Below are 17,913 nucleotides of genomic sequence, written 5' to 3'. Positions count from 1 at the left end.
GTTCTATTGATAATATATCTACAGGACCCTGAATTCCACTCATTTTTTCAGACAGAGCTAATTCAGGGAGTGCGTCAAAATGACACCATTCATTAAGAAGGGCAGGCTGTTGAACTGAATGACAAACCTGACTTATAGAAACTTGTGCATTAGTTTCTTCATACTCACTCCCATCGTTTCTATCAGCAGCACAAATTTCACTCTCCAGCTCACGTGTGTCATTGTAGTCTTCTGAAAAATCGCCGATGTCATCCAAAGGATTGTCAAGTTCTGATCCATTGTTCTAGAGTACTTCAGTCTCTAAGTTTGACAAGTGATGTCTGTTAGTCATATTTAGTATTTGTGTGTTTTTACACACGGGAAGGATGCACACAAAAACACAACACATCAGCGGACATAGAACAAAACAAGCTCAACAATATTCTAAGTGTGCGCATAGTTAACATAACGCAGGTACCATTCGTGAGAGACTGGCGCGCACTAGCCATCAACAATGCACTTACGACAAGCCAAACAATTAGTCACACCACTTACAAACATAAAACACACATTTAAATCACTAATAAATAAGTAGGAAGTGAAGAACATATGACATACATCCGTTGGATTTTTATGGTTAAAACATAGTGAACGTATCTAGTACGTCCATTGGCTCCGTTGTCTTAAGCGTCTAAAATTTGCTGTGCAATATTACATTCTTTTGTCATGGCTTCGTCTGCTTATCTGCTGACATGCGTGCTAGCCAGGATAGGATGTAGAAATTGCTGTTATAAGCAGTTCTTCGCGTGACAAAAATGAGTAACTTTATCAGTTTTAAATATACTTGCAGTGTGCTTTAACAACTGAAATTTTGACAGTGCATTTTTTTCGGTGTATTTTTCTTGTGTGAAAAATTTCAGGGTAGGTTTCAATATGTTGGATTTGTGAAAACAAATACCTACAAAATATGTGTGTTGGCATTTCTTATGTAACTCTAATTGCTTTTCTTTGTGTAACAATAATTTTTTGTCTAAATAAGGATTTACTATCACATATTATTGAGTAGCACACAAGTAAGGAAAATGTGTGAAATATGTTAACATGTCATGTACTATTCATTATGTATATTCATTGCGAATGGGGTTTCCAGGCCTTGTACCATAGTTAATATTGAAAGTTGCTAGATCAGCTGATTCCTTGTATTCAGAGATGTACTTACATTTTTCCATCAGTTAACATTTTACAATTGGTTGAGGGTGTACCATTACAGAGTTAGATATAGCTGGCAACACTTACATTTCAGGCCCCTGTGCGATGCGATGTTACATGACAGTGATCATTCTATAATGTGTATTGGTAGTCCACAGATTAGGCATTGGGAAGCCCATATGTAAGGCATAGATTTTCATTAATGTGTGAAAAGAAGCACTGTATAGATATGCCTGCTGTTGTTTGTTTACACCCATTTGTTAGGCAGGAAATAATGATTTAGGACTCTACTGCTTTACTTTGTGTACAGCATTTTGTTTTCTTTGATTTTACCAAGTCACTTCTTTCAGATGCAGCTAAAGGATTGGGCGTTCCACCACATCATCCTGAGCTACCTGCAACTGAAGATGATGGAAGAAAGTCAAATGAAATACAGAAGTAAGTAAATAAACATTTATTTAGCTTTGAAAGTGACTAGGATTTTGTCCATTGCCTCTCATCAAACGGAATCGGTGATGTAGCATTATTAAGTCTAATATGTTATAGGTTTGAGCAATGTGCACACAAGTGCCTCTAATGTTGAACTTCACTTGAAATTCCATTAAAATCATTTACAAACTTGAAACAGGTATTTGAATACTCTAACGATGACTTTGATAGTGAATTAATGCATCAAACAGTTGCATTTGAAATTTTTAATTGACTTTTCATGATCATCACCTTTCATTGGTTCATCAAATTCAGACACAAAAGAATTTCTCATTGAGGTCCAGATGCTAAAGCTAGGTACCCACATGAGGTTTTCATTCTGTGAGTGTTTGCAATTAATATATGTCATGTAAACAGTGCCATTAGTAACTAATTGGCATGTTGGAGTGTGAAGCAAGATCTCAGATAGTCGTGCTCTGCAAGTTTAGACCTCTTGTGTAGACGGCAACCTTCATCTCTAGAGAGTTGTTCGCTGTAGCTCTTGCACAAGAAAAACTATACCAGCATTGTTGGGAGGGCTGAGAGTACTCAGAGTGTTGAGTGGCCATTTTGTGTCCCAGATTTGTGCCGTATTTCGCAGTTTGAGCACTACCACATATTGCTATTTTGCCATATTCGTGCACACATTAAATAGAAGTACCCACGAAACTGCATATTTTGAGCCATAATACGCGAAACAAAGAAATCGCCAGTGTTACTTCCTAAACAAACAGCACAAGCAGTTAGGCTATTTTGAAAGTTGTAGACTTAAACAGTGCTGCGCAGCAAATAATAAAAAATCATCATGGGCATATTATGCAGACTTACCAAAAAAAAGAAGAAATTGTTCCTGAAGAAACTCTAATGCACGTTAATATGAAAATATGAACAAATGACTAATGCTCTACCTACCTCACCACATCAACACTGCAACAATCCTTTTTATAAACGCGTGCTGGCATTGTTGGAACAGTTGAGACTACTGTTGCGATGGATATGTTTCATGGGTGAATGTCAGCAATGTGTCACTAAAAAAAAGTAATGAAGAGGGCTGCCAGAAAATGGACTCCGGATGGGGACTGAGATAAGAAGCAAGTTTTTTAGCTGAAATGGTTAGTTTTTAACACCTTCACATAGAAATTTACCAGAAATCTACAATTTGAGGAATCTGCCAAAGTAGTTTTATAACATATACTAATTAACATAGAGAAACAAGTGAAGTCATATTTGAAAGTAATCATTTTGGAACTTGAAAAATTGCCATTTTACTTCAAGTAATGCAGCTTGTATTTTTAATTTTATATGATGTGGCATCTATTGGTTATATTGGCTGTTGAAAAACACACCTTAAGGAATTTAAAAGTGATTCCTTGAGTCAGTACAAGTAGAAACATTCACGTAAACGTATGTCTGGAAGCGCTTCATTTATCAGATAGCCACCCTATTTGGCTTTTGAACTTGTCTGGGTATCAAGATGATATTACTTTAATTGCAGATGCTAGAAATATTAGTGTTGCAAGCAGACTGTTTTTAACATTAGTGAATTTACTAACAGTAGTATCTAGTTTGGGAATTTTGGGTCCAATTGTAAATAGTATTCTCGTAAAATTTTGATATTGCTGTGGATTTTCCATCAGAAGCTTTACACTGACACTCTTGCTTGCTCCAAAATCATCCTGCTGCCTAATCTGCTCTCTTATCCAACATAAACACAGTCATTTATGTTTTTTCTTTGCTATTGAAAGTATTAAAATTGCAGCTGCTGCCCGATGTTCTGTCATTGCAACCTCTTCCTTCACGCACAGAATTACTACAGAAAAATCTCAGCTCTCGCAGAAACTCTTACTCTGCTGTGTGTAAACTCTTTCATTTGCTGTAGCAAGACTGTTAGACACTTTCCTTAAGTACTCACAGAGAACTATCAGACAGTAACAATCACCAAAAATTCGCCCCCAGTGTAAACATTTCTGCGAGTACTGTCCGAGGGTCTGACTGCCTCAGAGCAGTAATGTGCATCCCATATATAAGCAACAGCCTCTAACAAAGAAAACAAGATTAATATTTAGAGAATGAATGAATGATGTCCCGAGACACTAACTAATGCGCTAGCATCACTTTTATTTTTAAGGTTTGATATTTTCTTTGTGCTATCCCTCAGTTTTGTTCCACTGAACAAAAATATGAGATGTTCTCAATAAATATTATTGTGAAGTAGCTGATAAACCAATTATTTTCATCTCAGTTATTAAATTGGTTGTGTTAACTTCAACAGTTCAATGTGTAGCACTACCGTGTAAAATGTTTGTGAGCTGAATTAGATGAGAAAGTAAAATTTTCTTCTATAAACCCATAGTATTTGATGAAGTATCTTTTTATGGCCTAGGAACTTAATGATGATACTCTGATAACAACCTGAAGCCCGTTCTCCTTCTGTTTCTCATTTTTTGTAACTAACTCCAGTGTAGGCCTCCATGAGCTTGACACATCTTTCTGGTGGATCATTTTTGACTTTGTTCACCTGAGGACTTATGTAACCCAACATTTTTGTAGGTAGTGAGTTAGAGTTCGAATAGCATTGTATCTGAATGCCCTGCATCTGCTGGTTAAATTATTCCCTCCTAAAGGTATTTTTAAGATAATTGTTGGACCACAAAATCCTTTATTAAAAAGAAGAAATGTAATATTAAACACACTTTCAGGATATATATTTTGAATGTAATTTATTTATATGACATTTCACTATGCCATCTTCAGGCCACCTGACCAATATGTAGGAGGAATCCAACTTCCCCTGCAGTCAAAATAGGGGCCAGCATTAAGTGACTGGTATCCATAGACTTATGGTTTCAGCAATGCCATTCCTTCATTCATTGTTCTTCAGTTGATGAATGAAGAGATCGTGTTAGTGAAACCAGAAGTTTACGGATACCAGTTACTTAATGGTGACCTCTATTTTGACTGCATAGGTTGTTGGATTCCTCCTACATGTTGGTCGGGGGTGCTGAAGATGGTGTAGTGAATTGCTAAAATTGGTCGCATAAACAAATTACATCCAAAATATAGATTTAAGTGAACACAACATGGCTAATGCACTGAATGTTGTAACATGCAGAGCTCATTAGCATATAGAATAAATGGTAGCACAAGGCTACCATTTGTGAGTGAAAGGGCTAAAATGCAAGACACTTAAAAGGGGACCTCCCCATCGTACCCCCCTCAGATTTAGTTATAAGTTTGTACAGTGGATAGGCCTTGAAAAACTGAACACAGATCAATCGAGAAAAGAGGAAGAAGTTGTGTGGAACTATAAAAAAAAAATTAGTAAAATATACAAACTGAGTAGTCCACGCGAAGATAGGCAACATCAAGGACAATGGGACTCAAGGAGCACCGTGGTCCCGTGGTTAGCGAGAGCAGCTACGGAACGAGAGGTCCCAGGTTCAAGTCTTCCATCGAGTGAAAAGTTTAATTTTTTATTTTCAGTATATGTGACAAACTCTTATGTTTTCATCACTTTTTTGGGAGTGATTATCACATCCACAAGAAAACCTAAATTGGGCAAGGTAGAAGAATCTTTTTACCCATTTGCTAAGTGTAAAAGTTAGGTGGGTTGACAACATTTTCCTGTCATGTGACGCACATGCCGTCACCAGTGTCGTATAGAATATATCAGGCGTGTTTTCCTGTGGAGGAATCGGTTGACCTATGACCTTGCGATCAAATGTTTTCGGTTCCCATTGGAGAGGCACGTCCTTTCGTCTACTAATCGCACGGTTTTGCGGTGCGGTCGGAAAACACAGACACTAAACTTATTACAGTGAACAGAGACATCAATGAACGAACGGACAGATCATAACTTTGCGAAAATAAAGAAAGTAAAATTTTTAGTTGAGGGAAGACTCGAACCCAGGACCTCTCACTCCGCAGCTGCTCACGCTAACCACGGGACCACGGTACTCCTAAGCTCATAATCTCCTTGATGTTGCCTATCTTGCGCATGGACTACTCAGTTTGTATATTTTACTAATTTTTTTCATAGCTCCACACAACTTCTTCCTGTTTTCTCCATTGATCTGTGTTCAGGCCTATCCACTGTGCCAACTTATAACTAAATCTGAGGGGGGTGCGATGGGGAGGTTCCCTTGTTAGAGATAGTGAATGCTCTTACATATTGAGGAGAAATGATTTTGTACCTGGAAAATTGCTGCCTGATGGGGTAAAAGGAACAACATTGTAGTTACTACTTGTAATGAAAACACCGTTTCTTGTAATTTGCGTAGCCGAAGTTTGTGTTATATGTTACATATTTCAAAGGCTCTAATACAATAACATAACATTTAATATAAACTGTAATGGTTTGGATATAATTACTATTTTTTCATATGATTTTCATTCGAATGTAATCCCAAATATGATTTTGCGATATATGTTCAGAATATTAGGAATGCAATTTCCTTATTTTCTAGGAAAGAATTTGCCACTGTCAGTTTTTATGCAGAGATAAGGTGCAGCTCTTTCAGAGATTTTATTCACTTGATTATAACAACAGAGTTGCCACAGGTTCTGGAAGTCAGGGAATTTCAAACACATCAGGGAAATTTGAAAAAAAAAAAAAAAGCTCTAGAAAAATCTCATTTTTGGCCTCAGTAGATGAAATGGTTTGTTTAATGAGGTGTCATGCATAGTCACTTGGTGGGTGCAGCTGTGTACGTGCACAGCTTCCCTACTCCCTCATATTTACTGCTTCTTCCCTCAGCTTCAGTCAGTGCTGTCACCACTTCTTGTCACTAGCCTAGCAGCTGCTGATGAGGGGCACGAGTAGTAGTTTGTTTGGATCTGTTCCTCAGAGGCTGATCTGGTTTTCAGAGACAGTAGACACAGCGGCCTTAGACACTGGTCATGTGTGCATGAGTTGTGTCTGAGTGATTGTGTGAATGTGTGTGTAGCCTTGTTTTCTGACAAAAACTATGGCAGAAAATTTAGTTGTGAGAGGATAACTGTGTCTTCTATGTGACCGTCTGTGGCTCACCAATCATCTTGACAGTGAGTTGCTACCTATCTTCATTATTATTGATTCTCAGAGTATTTGAACAAGTTATCTGTTGCAAGGATTGATCATCACAGTCTCATTTCATCGACATGCTGTCTGTGGCTCGTGAATATCTGGCCACACAAGTGGATTTCCGCAACAGCCCAAAACTGCAGGCCGTTTTTGCAGGTATCTGTAATGGATCGGGCCTCCCATCTGAAGTCATTCGTTTCCCACTACTGTGTAGGCCCTGCCCATCGCATCTAGTCCCACCGATCTATCCACCAGCCGAGTGCGTTTGTGTGTTGCGTAATACAGAGGATTTTTGTGGTTTATCCATGGACTGAGGACTGCGGTGCTCCTCGGCAGGCCAGAGGTCACAGGCGATGGATTTCAGGAATTGCAACTGTCTCACCACGAGTACATTGTACAGTGTGGCATTTTATAGACATTCTATTTCTTTTAGTACATTTTGGCACTTTGAAAGGAGTTTATATATTAGAAAGTATGGTGGTTTGTACGTTGTATTCTCATATATTTCTCTAAAGAAAAATCATACAATAACTATAAAGTAATAACACAGTAGGTAATAACCAACAATAATGAACATAGTAGAACCAACATTTTATTGGTGGTCACCTACAGTGTTGGTTTACACAATTATTTGTAGAGGCCTACTTTTTTCTGAAGTAATTTCTGAAATCAGTGAAGGTGTTTTAAATCTGTCTTGCAACTCCAAGGAAATCCATATTTTTGTCACGAAATTTGTTTTGTTTTATTGAAATAAAATAACATCAGTTGTCTTAATGAAACACATACACCATTTGGCTTGCTTTCTCCATCTAAAAACATTTAATTACAAAAGATGTTGATGTTAGTACTTGTAAGATTTTTGTTCATATCAGGAAACGCCATCTGCTTGCAAGTTTTGTTAGGTATTTCCTAGTTTGTACTATTGTTTCTTGTACCAAAGCTGCAAAGACAGATTGCAACTTACATCTAAACTTACCTTTGAGATCTCAAAATTTGTCAGGGAAAAATCCTAAAACTTTAGCATTTTCCCGCAGTTTATGACATTTTTTATCAGTCCTGTCATATTTCCTATGCCCACAACGTTAATTATCACCCAATTTTGCATCAACATATTTATAATTTTCCCTCAATTTATGCATTACAAAAAAAATGTTTGTGGAGAAAAAATTATGTTGGCATGATGTTGGCCATCCAGTAGTGTTTACAAATATTACGTGGTCAAGTTTCTTGACACTAGGGCACTCTACTCAGCGGATTTGAACCAGTAAGCATGTAAAATTTGGAACAATTTGTGCCGTATCTCCTGCCACTGCCAAGCTCTACTTGGTATGGTGGCTGATGAGAGTAACTAGGTTTGTTTGAATGAAGATATCATGACCAATCACTGCCATTTTCAAACTGCCTCTACTGCACAGACACAGTTTCATGATTGTTGTGATCATTGTGACACATTTGTTGAACCGTATTTAGTGTGTTTTGGCGTATGGCCACTTGGGGCACTAGTTGACACCATCATTGACTTTGCATTGCTCAAATGTTTTTAGTTTAAACACAGTGCTGGTTACGTATTTTATACATGCTGATCAAAACGTGTTTCGAGAATGTATTCTCGTTGTCAAGTGCAGTATTTAGGTATGTATTTTTTGTGATGTTACACAAACAATGTGAGTGATAGTTTGTGTGTGTGTGTGTGTGTGTGTGTGTGTGAGAGAGAGAGAGAGAGAGAGAGAGAGAGAGAGAGAGAGAGATTTTCTACACAGCTGATAAGGCACAGTCCTTGATAACCTCAGAAAGATGACAGCAGTGCAAGAGATGCAGAATAACACACATCCAAACACCACAGAAAATATTTATCTACGTATTTGGACTTGACAGTGAGAAAAAATTATTGAAACGTGTCATGCTAAGCATGAAAAAATGTATAACAAGTGCAGTATTTCATTATTTAAATAAAGAATGGCAGCTACAAACTAACAAAAATGTCGATTATGACACATGAAATTGAGTGAAACATTCCTACTTCCCAAACAGTTATCAGTTCCAGTTACATCAGTGGTTTTTATTAGATAATAAACCTTCATTAGATAATAAAAAAGTCACACATAAAGTGCAAGGGGGTTTCTTTTACGTAACTTGTACAGCTTAAAACGTTATTTCCCATGTTTTCCACTTTTATTTTTAAGTCCCTTGAAAAGTGTAAAAGGGGGGGGGGGGTGTTTCACTAATGCTTTCATATGTTTTTGGCCTGAAAGCATTTCAAGGAGAAGCTCAGCAGAAATATCTTCATGCACTCTGAAGTACGTTCTCACACATTTCAGTCTGCTTAGTGGTGGTGATGTTGGCAATGTGGTAGTGTAATCTGGCCGCTGTATTGGGCAGAATAACAACTGGTGGATGATTTACCTTTTCCAAAATTTGATTTTCTGTAAATATTCCACTGCTGCGGACTACAAATACCTCACTACAGAACAGAGAACAACACAGGATCCTCAGGTGACTGGATTCCAGTGATTGCCAATGCCAAGGATAACTGATGCCTTATTTGGAAGATGAAATGACAGTCTTGGAGGGAGTTTAGTGCACTAGACCAGCGGTTGCATAAAGGCTCATTCAAATTAACTAACTACATCTAGCTATTTTACCAACTGAAAGTGTGAAGAGGAAAGACTTACTTGACATAGCAGTGTATCCCAGCTGAAATACGAAATTTCTATCAATACCTACCAAGTGAATAGTAGATTTGTACATGTGTGTGGAAAAACCCTTTGATCGAGGACCAGAAATGGAATGGTGAATGTGCATGTTTAGTGTAATTGTAACAGACATAGTGCTAAAATTTCCAGTATTTTTCTACTGCTTCTTGTTCCTATTTGTATTGCAACAACCATTGTATGTTTTGATGCCTGTTGTGTACATATATCATACATAAAGTGCGAGGGGGTAGCTTAAAATGTTATTTCCTTTATTTTACACTTTCCTGTGTTTCTGTTTCTACAACAATTAACACAGAAAAACAGTGTATTTGAGCAGTACAATGTTGTTACTGTCCAGATACAACATTATTTGTCCATTAAAATTAAAATATTGCTAGTTTTTCAAGGAAAACATAAGCAATTGTGTAATAACTGTTAAAAAATCCAGAATGGTATTTTATCTAATATACACTGCCTGCACCAAGAAAGTCCAAATAGGAAAATGCAAAACAGTTGTTTTTCTGTAAAATTAGCTTTTTGCTAGTTACAATGTTTTGTAGGTGAGCAATTCAGTTCTAGAGCATAAATGATATCTTCATTTTCACGTCTCTGCAAAGGGTCTGTTAGACTCAACACTAAAGTCCAGTCTGGTAAAAAGTGGTCGTGTTTTACACAAATCAAACTATTCAGTCCTGTTATTGATGTCTTCTGTGATTTGATCAATTTTTACTTCAAAACTTTCTAGATTTTTGTGTGATGGTTCTGCCTCAAGATTCAGTGCATTGACCACTTTCCAATTTGAATTTTAATATAAATTACAATAAAAAATACAAGTATACAATCAACAGGTTCAAGGAGGAAGGTACTATAAATGTTTTTTCTCTTTATGTCAAGCCACATTAGAGATTTCACAATCGACAACCTGATGTTTATGAAGTTTTGAAAGAATGCTGAAATCCATAATGGTGCTTTGGCCGCAGAAGGGGCAGCAAACCACACTTCAGCATACACTCTGTCAATCAAAATAACAAACATCATAAAATATGTCTCTTCCTGTGGTGATAAATTCAAATTCACCATGAAATACAAATATTTTCAAGCAGTAAATGACTTTCAGCAGCCACCGTGCATGAGAGATACTTCTAGAACACTGAAAAACACTTTTCTTTTAATTGTGGTGATGGCATTTTTGAGAGAGTTTCATCATTGCATGTTCCTGGAGGTTGATCAAAATCTAGTAACTTTGATTTAACACTGCAGGAACTTGCTGTCACCAGTTCAGCTAGTTGGTTTGTGTAAAAATGATAGGAAGATCTCGATGATAGCCAGTTAAATGAGGGAAGTACAAGAAAAAGGACCAGTGCTAAATGATTAGTGAGTTTTCCTTTTATTTTCAAATTTGTTTATGTATAACATTTATATTAAAAGTTCATAAATAAATTACTTACCAAATTGTTGAAATTCATATTCACTTTGTTCTTCCAGCTGGTCTGCTTGCTCAGATACTCTTCTCTCTCATTCACAGGTAGCTGGTAAGCAATTCCATGCTTGACTCTTGGCCATCCTTTTAACTGTTGGTTGACCAAGAACTTTTTATCTTCTTCCGTAATTATGATATTAAACACATTAGCATGTTCTATGTGAAAAATGTCAAGAAGTCTTTGAACAATATGTGTTTGTCTTTGCTTATCAGCATTCAGTGATCTTCCATCAAGTTTTTGTAGTTGCCTCCATTGTTGACACAAAATTTCTAATTTTTCTACACAGTTTCTCAGCTCATGTTTTGTAATTTGTGATTTACCCCGATAAATCATCACATCCCATACACAGATAGTGTGGCACTTTGATCCTCAGTTAATTTATTCAACCTCATGTTGTAAGGGAAAACCTTTAACTTTTGTTGGACAGATGGCAGTTTGCTTCCAGTTATTGTGTGGGAATAACACCCGAGTAAATAAAGTTTCTTCGATCATGTCATGTATTGGATTATAAATGGAGATGTTCTCGGATGAGACTCACATGTGTCACGTGATAGGATAAAAATGGAGAAGCTGACGTGTGACAATCTTGTCGACTCCACACAATATTATTGAATAAACTTCTAGCTTGTGAACCCCCACATGTACCAGCACAAACAGTCAATTGTAAATTAGGAAGTCACTGTTCATAGGACCTTCACATGTGATTGGATTTTTAAGTGTTGGCTGTGCTACAGTGTAGAGACCAACCACTGCATATTGCCACATTCCTTAAAAAGTCAAGTCACAAAGTTCAAATAAATGCAGGCAGGAATTTACAGTTTTAAATTTTAACAAAACTGAATTTATTTCAATATGCTTGTGCCACTAATACCAAGTTAATAATAATTTAACATTGAATCAATTAATACCTGTACAAGTCTTAAACTAAAAAGAGGACAGTGTTTCACAGTCACGTAAACTTTCGGTAAATTATGAGAAATAATCAAAATTCCTTTAGCGTAAGTTTAAAATCAAAAGTTCTACAGTGTTAGACTAGCTATAATCCTGAGTGCAAATCACTCACAGAAATAACAGTAGTAAAGATTTTAAGAATTCAGACTAGTTTACCTGACATGAAGTCCCCTAGTTAAAAATACTTCAGGGTATTCACTAACAACCTCACGCCCGCAGCTCAACACGATATAACTTCAACACACTTGAGAGGTGAAATAATGCCACTCATACATACTCCCTTCTCCAGATCTCAAAACCAACTGTCAGAGGAATGCAAATCAAAGAGACGTGCATCAAGATGGCTGCTGCTATTTCGACCCTCACCTTGATGCGAGTCAAGCACTTATGCTTCAGACTTCTGCAACACACTCAAAAACTATAAATTTAATGTGATATACATGTATTGTGTGTTAATTTGCACGTAAATTTCCTCAGCTTTCTCGTGCTGTACTTAGTTTTGCTGTAACTTAAATACATCATTCATAAGTAATGATTTTGTCTAGGAAAACACTATTTTGCATTGTCCTGTTACTAATAAATATAAATAATTAAAATTAAGTACAATTATACAGATCAGCTATGTGTTATTCACGACGCTACCGCTATTTTTAGTGTTTCATTCATTATTTATGTAAAAGTTCGTGTCATTACGTGAGGAATGCTCAGTCATGCCTTTAGTTTAAAATAGGTAATGTTTATGAAAAACCTACTATGATAGTCAGATTGTGCTCAATGAGACCTATTAGTGAACACTTCGTTTGTGAAAATCGCTTAAGGCTTTGTCAGGATATTAGTTTCTGAAGTTAACTTTGCACATGAAACATTTAACATGAAATAACTTGAAACTACACTTTGTATTGACAGCATGTTTTTACCCACACACTCATCTTAATTTTGTCTTTGTAACCATGTTACTGGCTTCTCTGTCACTAGTTGAATTCAGATTCTATTGGATTTAGTCGTAATTTATATTTATTCTTGATACTCATTCCAGCCATGGTGGTTACCACTCCATGTTTCACTCCAGTGACCCGGATTTCCTTGCCATGTGGTCAGAGCCTGAGGTTACCTGACCTGCAGTCTTTGTAATTCTCATACTCAGTGTTGCGCCAGTCACTAAGGCTCAAATGGTGCCGCCATCTTTTGACAACACAGCAAAACTCGTGTGGCTACTGGGCTCCAACCAGCTAGTCATCCTCGCGCATTTCATCACAAACAGAATGGGGCACATGGCCACGCCTGTTTTTAGGGTTTCTAGTCTCAGTTACTGGCATATACTGTCTTAGTAAATAAACTGAAAATGAAGACATTTCCTCAATACAGCTGCTGTCTTCTCTCAAAGTGATTCTATTTGAGTGGCCCGGGTTGTGTTGTAAAAGAGAAATACTTCTCTCCCTCTTACCTTCCCTCCCTCCCTGTATTGAGATTACTGACCTGTTGTGTTACCCAATCAACTTGGTCTGCAATGTGAACATGTTCACTTAAGGAGACTGAAGCATATGAACTGCCTGCATTGAGTAATGAGTGAATCTATCATGCATAGGAAATATTTTGCGAAATTTATGGTTTTATTTTTATGAATTGCCTAATTTTGAAGGTCCCCCTTATTGTAGTGAGCCAAAATTTCACATAGCTCATTTTTTACATGGAGTGGAGCTAAATGTGGTGGGTAGACAAAGAAAAATCATCAAATTTAAAAGTTCCAAATCGGAGCCACCCAACTGATGCATGTTAAAGCATTCTGAGGTCATCTCCAAGCTCTTTGTGTTGGAAACATCCTCAGCTGGTGTATGCCTCATAGTCTAACATTGGAAGATATTGGTTGGCGTTTTATATTCTCTCAGTACTGCCCAGTAGATACAATTTCTGTAAATCAAAATTGATATTGACGTGATGAACAGCGACTGGTGTGAATTTGTGATTAAGCATGCATAAGCATTTTAAGATTTGCATAAAAACCTGTAAGAAGTTGACAAAAGTGGGCTTCCAAAGGCACAAGATTTTCTGCAGTTATTACAAATTATTAAATTTGTTGTTGTTGTTGTTGTTGTTGTTGTTGTGGTCTTCAGTCCTGAGACTGGTTTGATGCAGCTCTCCATGCTACTCTATCCTGTGCAAGCATCTCCCAGTACCTACTGCAACCTACATCCTTCTGAATCTGCTTAGTGTATTCATCTCTTGGTCTCCCTCTACAATTTTTACACTCCACGCTGCCCTCCAATATTAAACTGGTGATCCCTTGATGCCTCAGAACATGTCCTACCAACCGATCCCTTCTTCTAGTCAAGTTGTGCCACAAACTTCTCTTCTCCCCAATCCTATTCAATACTTCCTCATTAGTTATGTGGTCTACCCATCTAATCTTAATAAATTATTAAATTTATTAAATTAATATCAAACATTATGGAAAAAAACTTTGCAACTTGCTCTTTTCATTGGTATAAAGAGTGTTCATTTTGGATTTGTGCTTGAATAATATGAAGTTTTGAAAATGGGTCCCTCATTTAGAATAACCCTGTAAGATGATTAGTGTTGAAAAAAATATAAATTCAAATAAAAAGATCAGTGGGGTTCGATCCAGTGATCCAAAGATTACGGATCTCGAACGCTAACCGCACTACTGCTTCCAGTTCGTGCGCAGGGTCGCAATGCACCTGTACACCATTGACGTGAAATACTTCTCTTGACGGTTTCTTGAACTCACCTCAGTAGTACTCCTTACTACTTGAATGTTGTTATCCTACTGGACTACTAATAGTGTACGAAGTTTGAAGTATATCTGTGATCTGTACATTTTGGGCTCTCTTTGTTAGGCACTTTAGATCCACATTTGGCCCTCCATGAGTTTTAACTCCTCCAGGAAATGACAGTGTTTTGATTCGTGAAAAGCTTAAAAAACACGCATGAACAGTTCTCTCAAGAAGGCATATCATTATATCTTCATAAGCAACTTACCACCAGAGTGCACAAGTCACAGTACTGTCGATAAAAACACTTGTAATACAAAAAATTTCTGGCTTGCGGAAATATGTAAATTGCTCAAAAACAGGTTTGCACCACCTGCATATCTGTGAATGTACATGGGCTTAGATTCGAGGGGCACATAGAATAAAAGAAAAAGCATTATGGAAACTAAGAGATACTGTACTGTGAAATAAAAACAAAACTATAAACAAAATAAAGGCTGTGTGTTTAGAAATGCACTTCTCTAAAATTGTGCTGCCAGATAGCATTCAATACTGTGTTCTTCGGCATGCTGTCTGATGGTGGTACACAAATCACAGTCAAGCCCGTCCCACTAATTGACAACGGCCGTCTCAGAGTCATCCAGCGACCTGTGAGGGTTCCTGCAATGTCACAGTCTCACCCAATCGAGTTCATGACAGCAGATACCCCAGGCCATTCCATTTATTCAATTCCTGTGTCTCTTAGGAAAGTGTTCTTGATGTGGACATTGTGTGCTTGTGCATTATCTTCACCCAGGACGAATCCATGGCTGAAATGTCGGACATTAGGCTGGAGAATCTTGTCCCAATACTGCACAGCCTTCGAATTGTCCTCAATAGCAATGAGTGATGTCAGTTATCCATACACGATACTGGCTTGTAAAGTGACTGACTCACCTCTCTGCCGAACCCTCGGAACTACTTGCTCGAGATGAGCATCGGTACCCGGCCACCTTTACACGCTACTACGATTATTGTCAGGCACTGGACAAATGCTCCATTCATTGATGGAGGGAACCAGATGCTACGCACCAATGTTCTGTTCGAGGGATGCTCTCGCACACCACAGTGCTGAGGTATTTGTTCCGCTGTTTGAAGTGTATGCTTGAAGGTCAAATTGATAGCACATGTGAAGATGGTTGCTATCTGTTGGAGTTGGCAGAAAACCCAGTTTCCTCCAAAAAGGCAGTTTGTTTTTCTATTGCACTTTCCTAGGGTATCTGTGAGCCATAATTTTTGTGTGTCAGTCATTAGCTGGTGGTGTTAACTGTGGACAGTCACTAAAAGGCTTACCTTTAATATTTTGTGTCTCACTATAGTGGTAGAGTGTTGCAATGACGCTGCTGTGTCATATGGCAAATTTGAGGACAACTTCCATGCTGACAACCTTTCTTGCTGTGTGTGTGATCTAAACACAGGGCTTGTTGACTGACTGAACAGTGTGCACAAGCTGCAGTGTGCGCACTTGGAGGCACATTACACTTGGTTGAAGTGCACTGAGAATGCGTGTATAGTTGTTACCTCCACTACCCAAGTAGTGGCTGTTCCATATCGATAAAAGGTTATTGGGGAAAAGATGTCTGATCAAAAAATACAAACTGTGCAAGTCACGAGAGTGCTGCGAAAGGGTTCGAAATCTGGTTTTACTTTTTGTTGTGAGTTAAGAAAGGAGATAGGAAGTTTGAGAGGTTGACAAGAAGTAATTAAAGCTTTTGGTTGTGGTGATTATGACGACGACTGATAACTGTAGAAGTTACATAAGGATTCTTAGGAAGGGGGATGCAAGAGATAGTCCACAAAATGAAGAGTACTTATGAAGTGAAGTGGACACAAGATGGTGTTCGATGTTTCTATATTGTTACTGAAACAGAAAGGAAAAATGAAAGATAGAATGGTGCAAGGGTAAAGGGAGAACTAATGGTGAGGGAAAATCAAGAATTGTAATGAACAGTTATCTAAAGGTCCAAACATGCTTCTGGGATTTAAAGTAGGCATTTGTTGTTTATTGTATCTGTAAGTCATTACCTGGTTAGGACAGCAGTAGCTGTAAGACTGGTGTAAACTGTTATGTGAGGGGTAGTCAACCTTTTTTAACTAATGCCTACATTTGTATATCTATTAGTATGATTTTGTAACCATCCACAACTTCCGCAGTAATGGTGATTGGTAGGAAAGTAACTCTACTTTATAAAATTTATAAAGCAGAGTTGCAGCTAGTTAAAGTGCATAATAATGTAATTGTTACTAAATACTTTGTCAAACTTTTATGAAAACTTTATCTGTACAATCTGTTGCCCACCCTTAAAGCTGGAACGCCCACTAGTGAGTGATAGGACGAGGCTGACTGCAACTGCGTTACACTTAACACTGTAAAACAATGTTTGTAATAATAGCATACATTTTGCATAAAACATAAGATTTTTTAACAACCTTGTGATATATATATAGTGTATCCATTCTGTACTTGGCACATAATTTCTTCAGGATACGAAAGAAACTTGTCTACCTTTAAATGAAACGTCTGCTATTTTTACTTTTTATTCTACTTTATTTTACATGTCTAGTCCCGAAGGACCAAATTGATTACCAATCTCAAAGGTCATGGAACGTGTCAGTACATGAAATTACAACATAAAAGTAATAACAGATAAAATAAAATGTTTATGAACCCAAAAAAAGACAAGCCATGAATGTATGTAAATGCAATCAATAATATAACACTGGAATCAGCTTAATTTTTCAAGGAGTTCCTTGACAGAATAAGAGAAGTGACCCATGAGGAAACTCGTCAGTTTAGATTTGAAATCACATGGATTACTGCAAGATTTTTGAATTCTTGTTGTAACTTGTTGGAAATGTATGCAGCAGTATACTTCACACCTTTCTGCATAAGAGACAAGGAAGTGTTATCCAAATGCAGATTGGACTTCTGTCTATTGTAGTGAAAGCTGCTAATTCTTGCGAATAAGCTGATACTGTTAACAAAAAAGATTAAACATATACATATTGAGAGGCCAGTGTCAGAATATCCAGACTAATTAACAGGGGTCAACAAGAAGTTCATGAACTTGTACCACTTATTACCCAAACCACCCATTTCTGAGGCAAAAATATGAGGGCTGTACCAAAAGTAAGGATCTCAATATTTTACAAATAGAAAGCATTGTCTGTTGTTGTTATTTTATACATTGTTGCAAAGCTTACACTTTTGTCTGTGTTTCAACATAGTCTCCATTTTTTTTGACACACTTGAAGATGATGCTCCAACTTTTGTATTCCTAAGTCAAAGAAGTCTCCCGCCA

General features: G+C 37.3%; 1 protein-coding gene across 1 annotated transcript in view; it reads left to right on the top strand.

Moving 5' to 3' along the window:
- Positions 1-17,913, top strand: part of LOC124555974 (histone-lysine N-methyltransferase trithorax) — a 220,142-nt gene that overhangs the window by 71,901 nt on the left and 130,328 nt on the right. The window contains exon 6 of the mRNA XM_047130020.1: positions 1,539-1,626. Coding sequence (XP_046985976.1) covers positions 1,539-1,626 — 88 coding nt within the window. The remainder of the gene's footprint in view (positions 1-1,538; positions 1,627-17,913) is intronic.

Source organism: Schistocerca americana, chromosome X, assembly GCF_021461395.2.
Source record: "Schistocerca americana isolate TAMUIC-IGC-003095 chromosome X, iqSchAmer2.1, whole genome shotgun sequence".
NCBI classification, from domain to species: Eukaryota; Metazoa; Arthropoda; class Insecta; order Orthoptera; family Acrididae; genus Schistocerca; species Schistocerca americana.
Note: the sequence above shows the minus strand (reverse complement) of the source record. Positions and strands in the feature narration are given on the sequence as shown.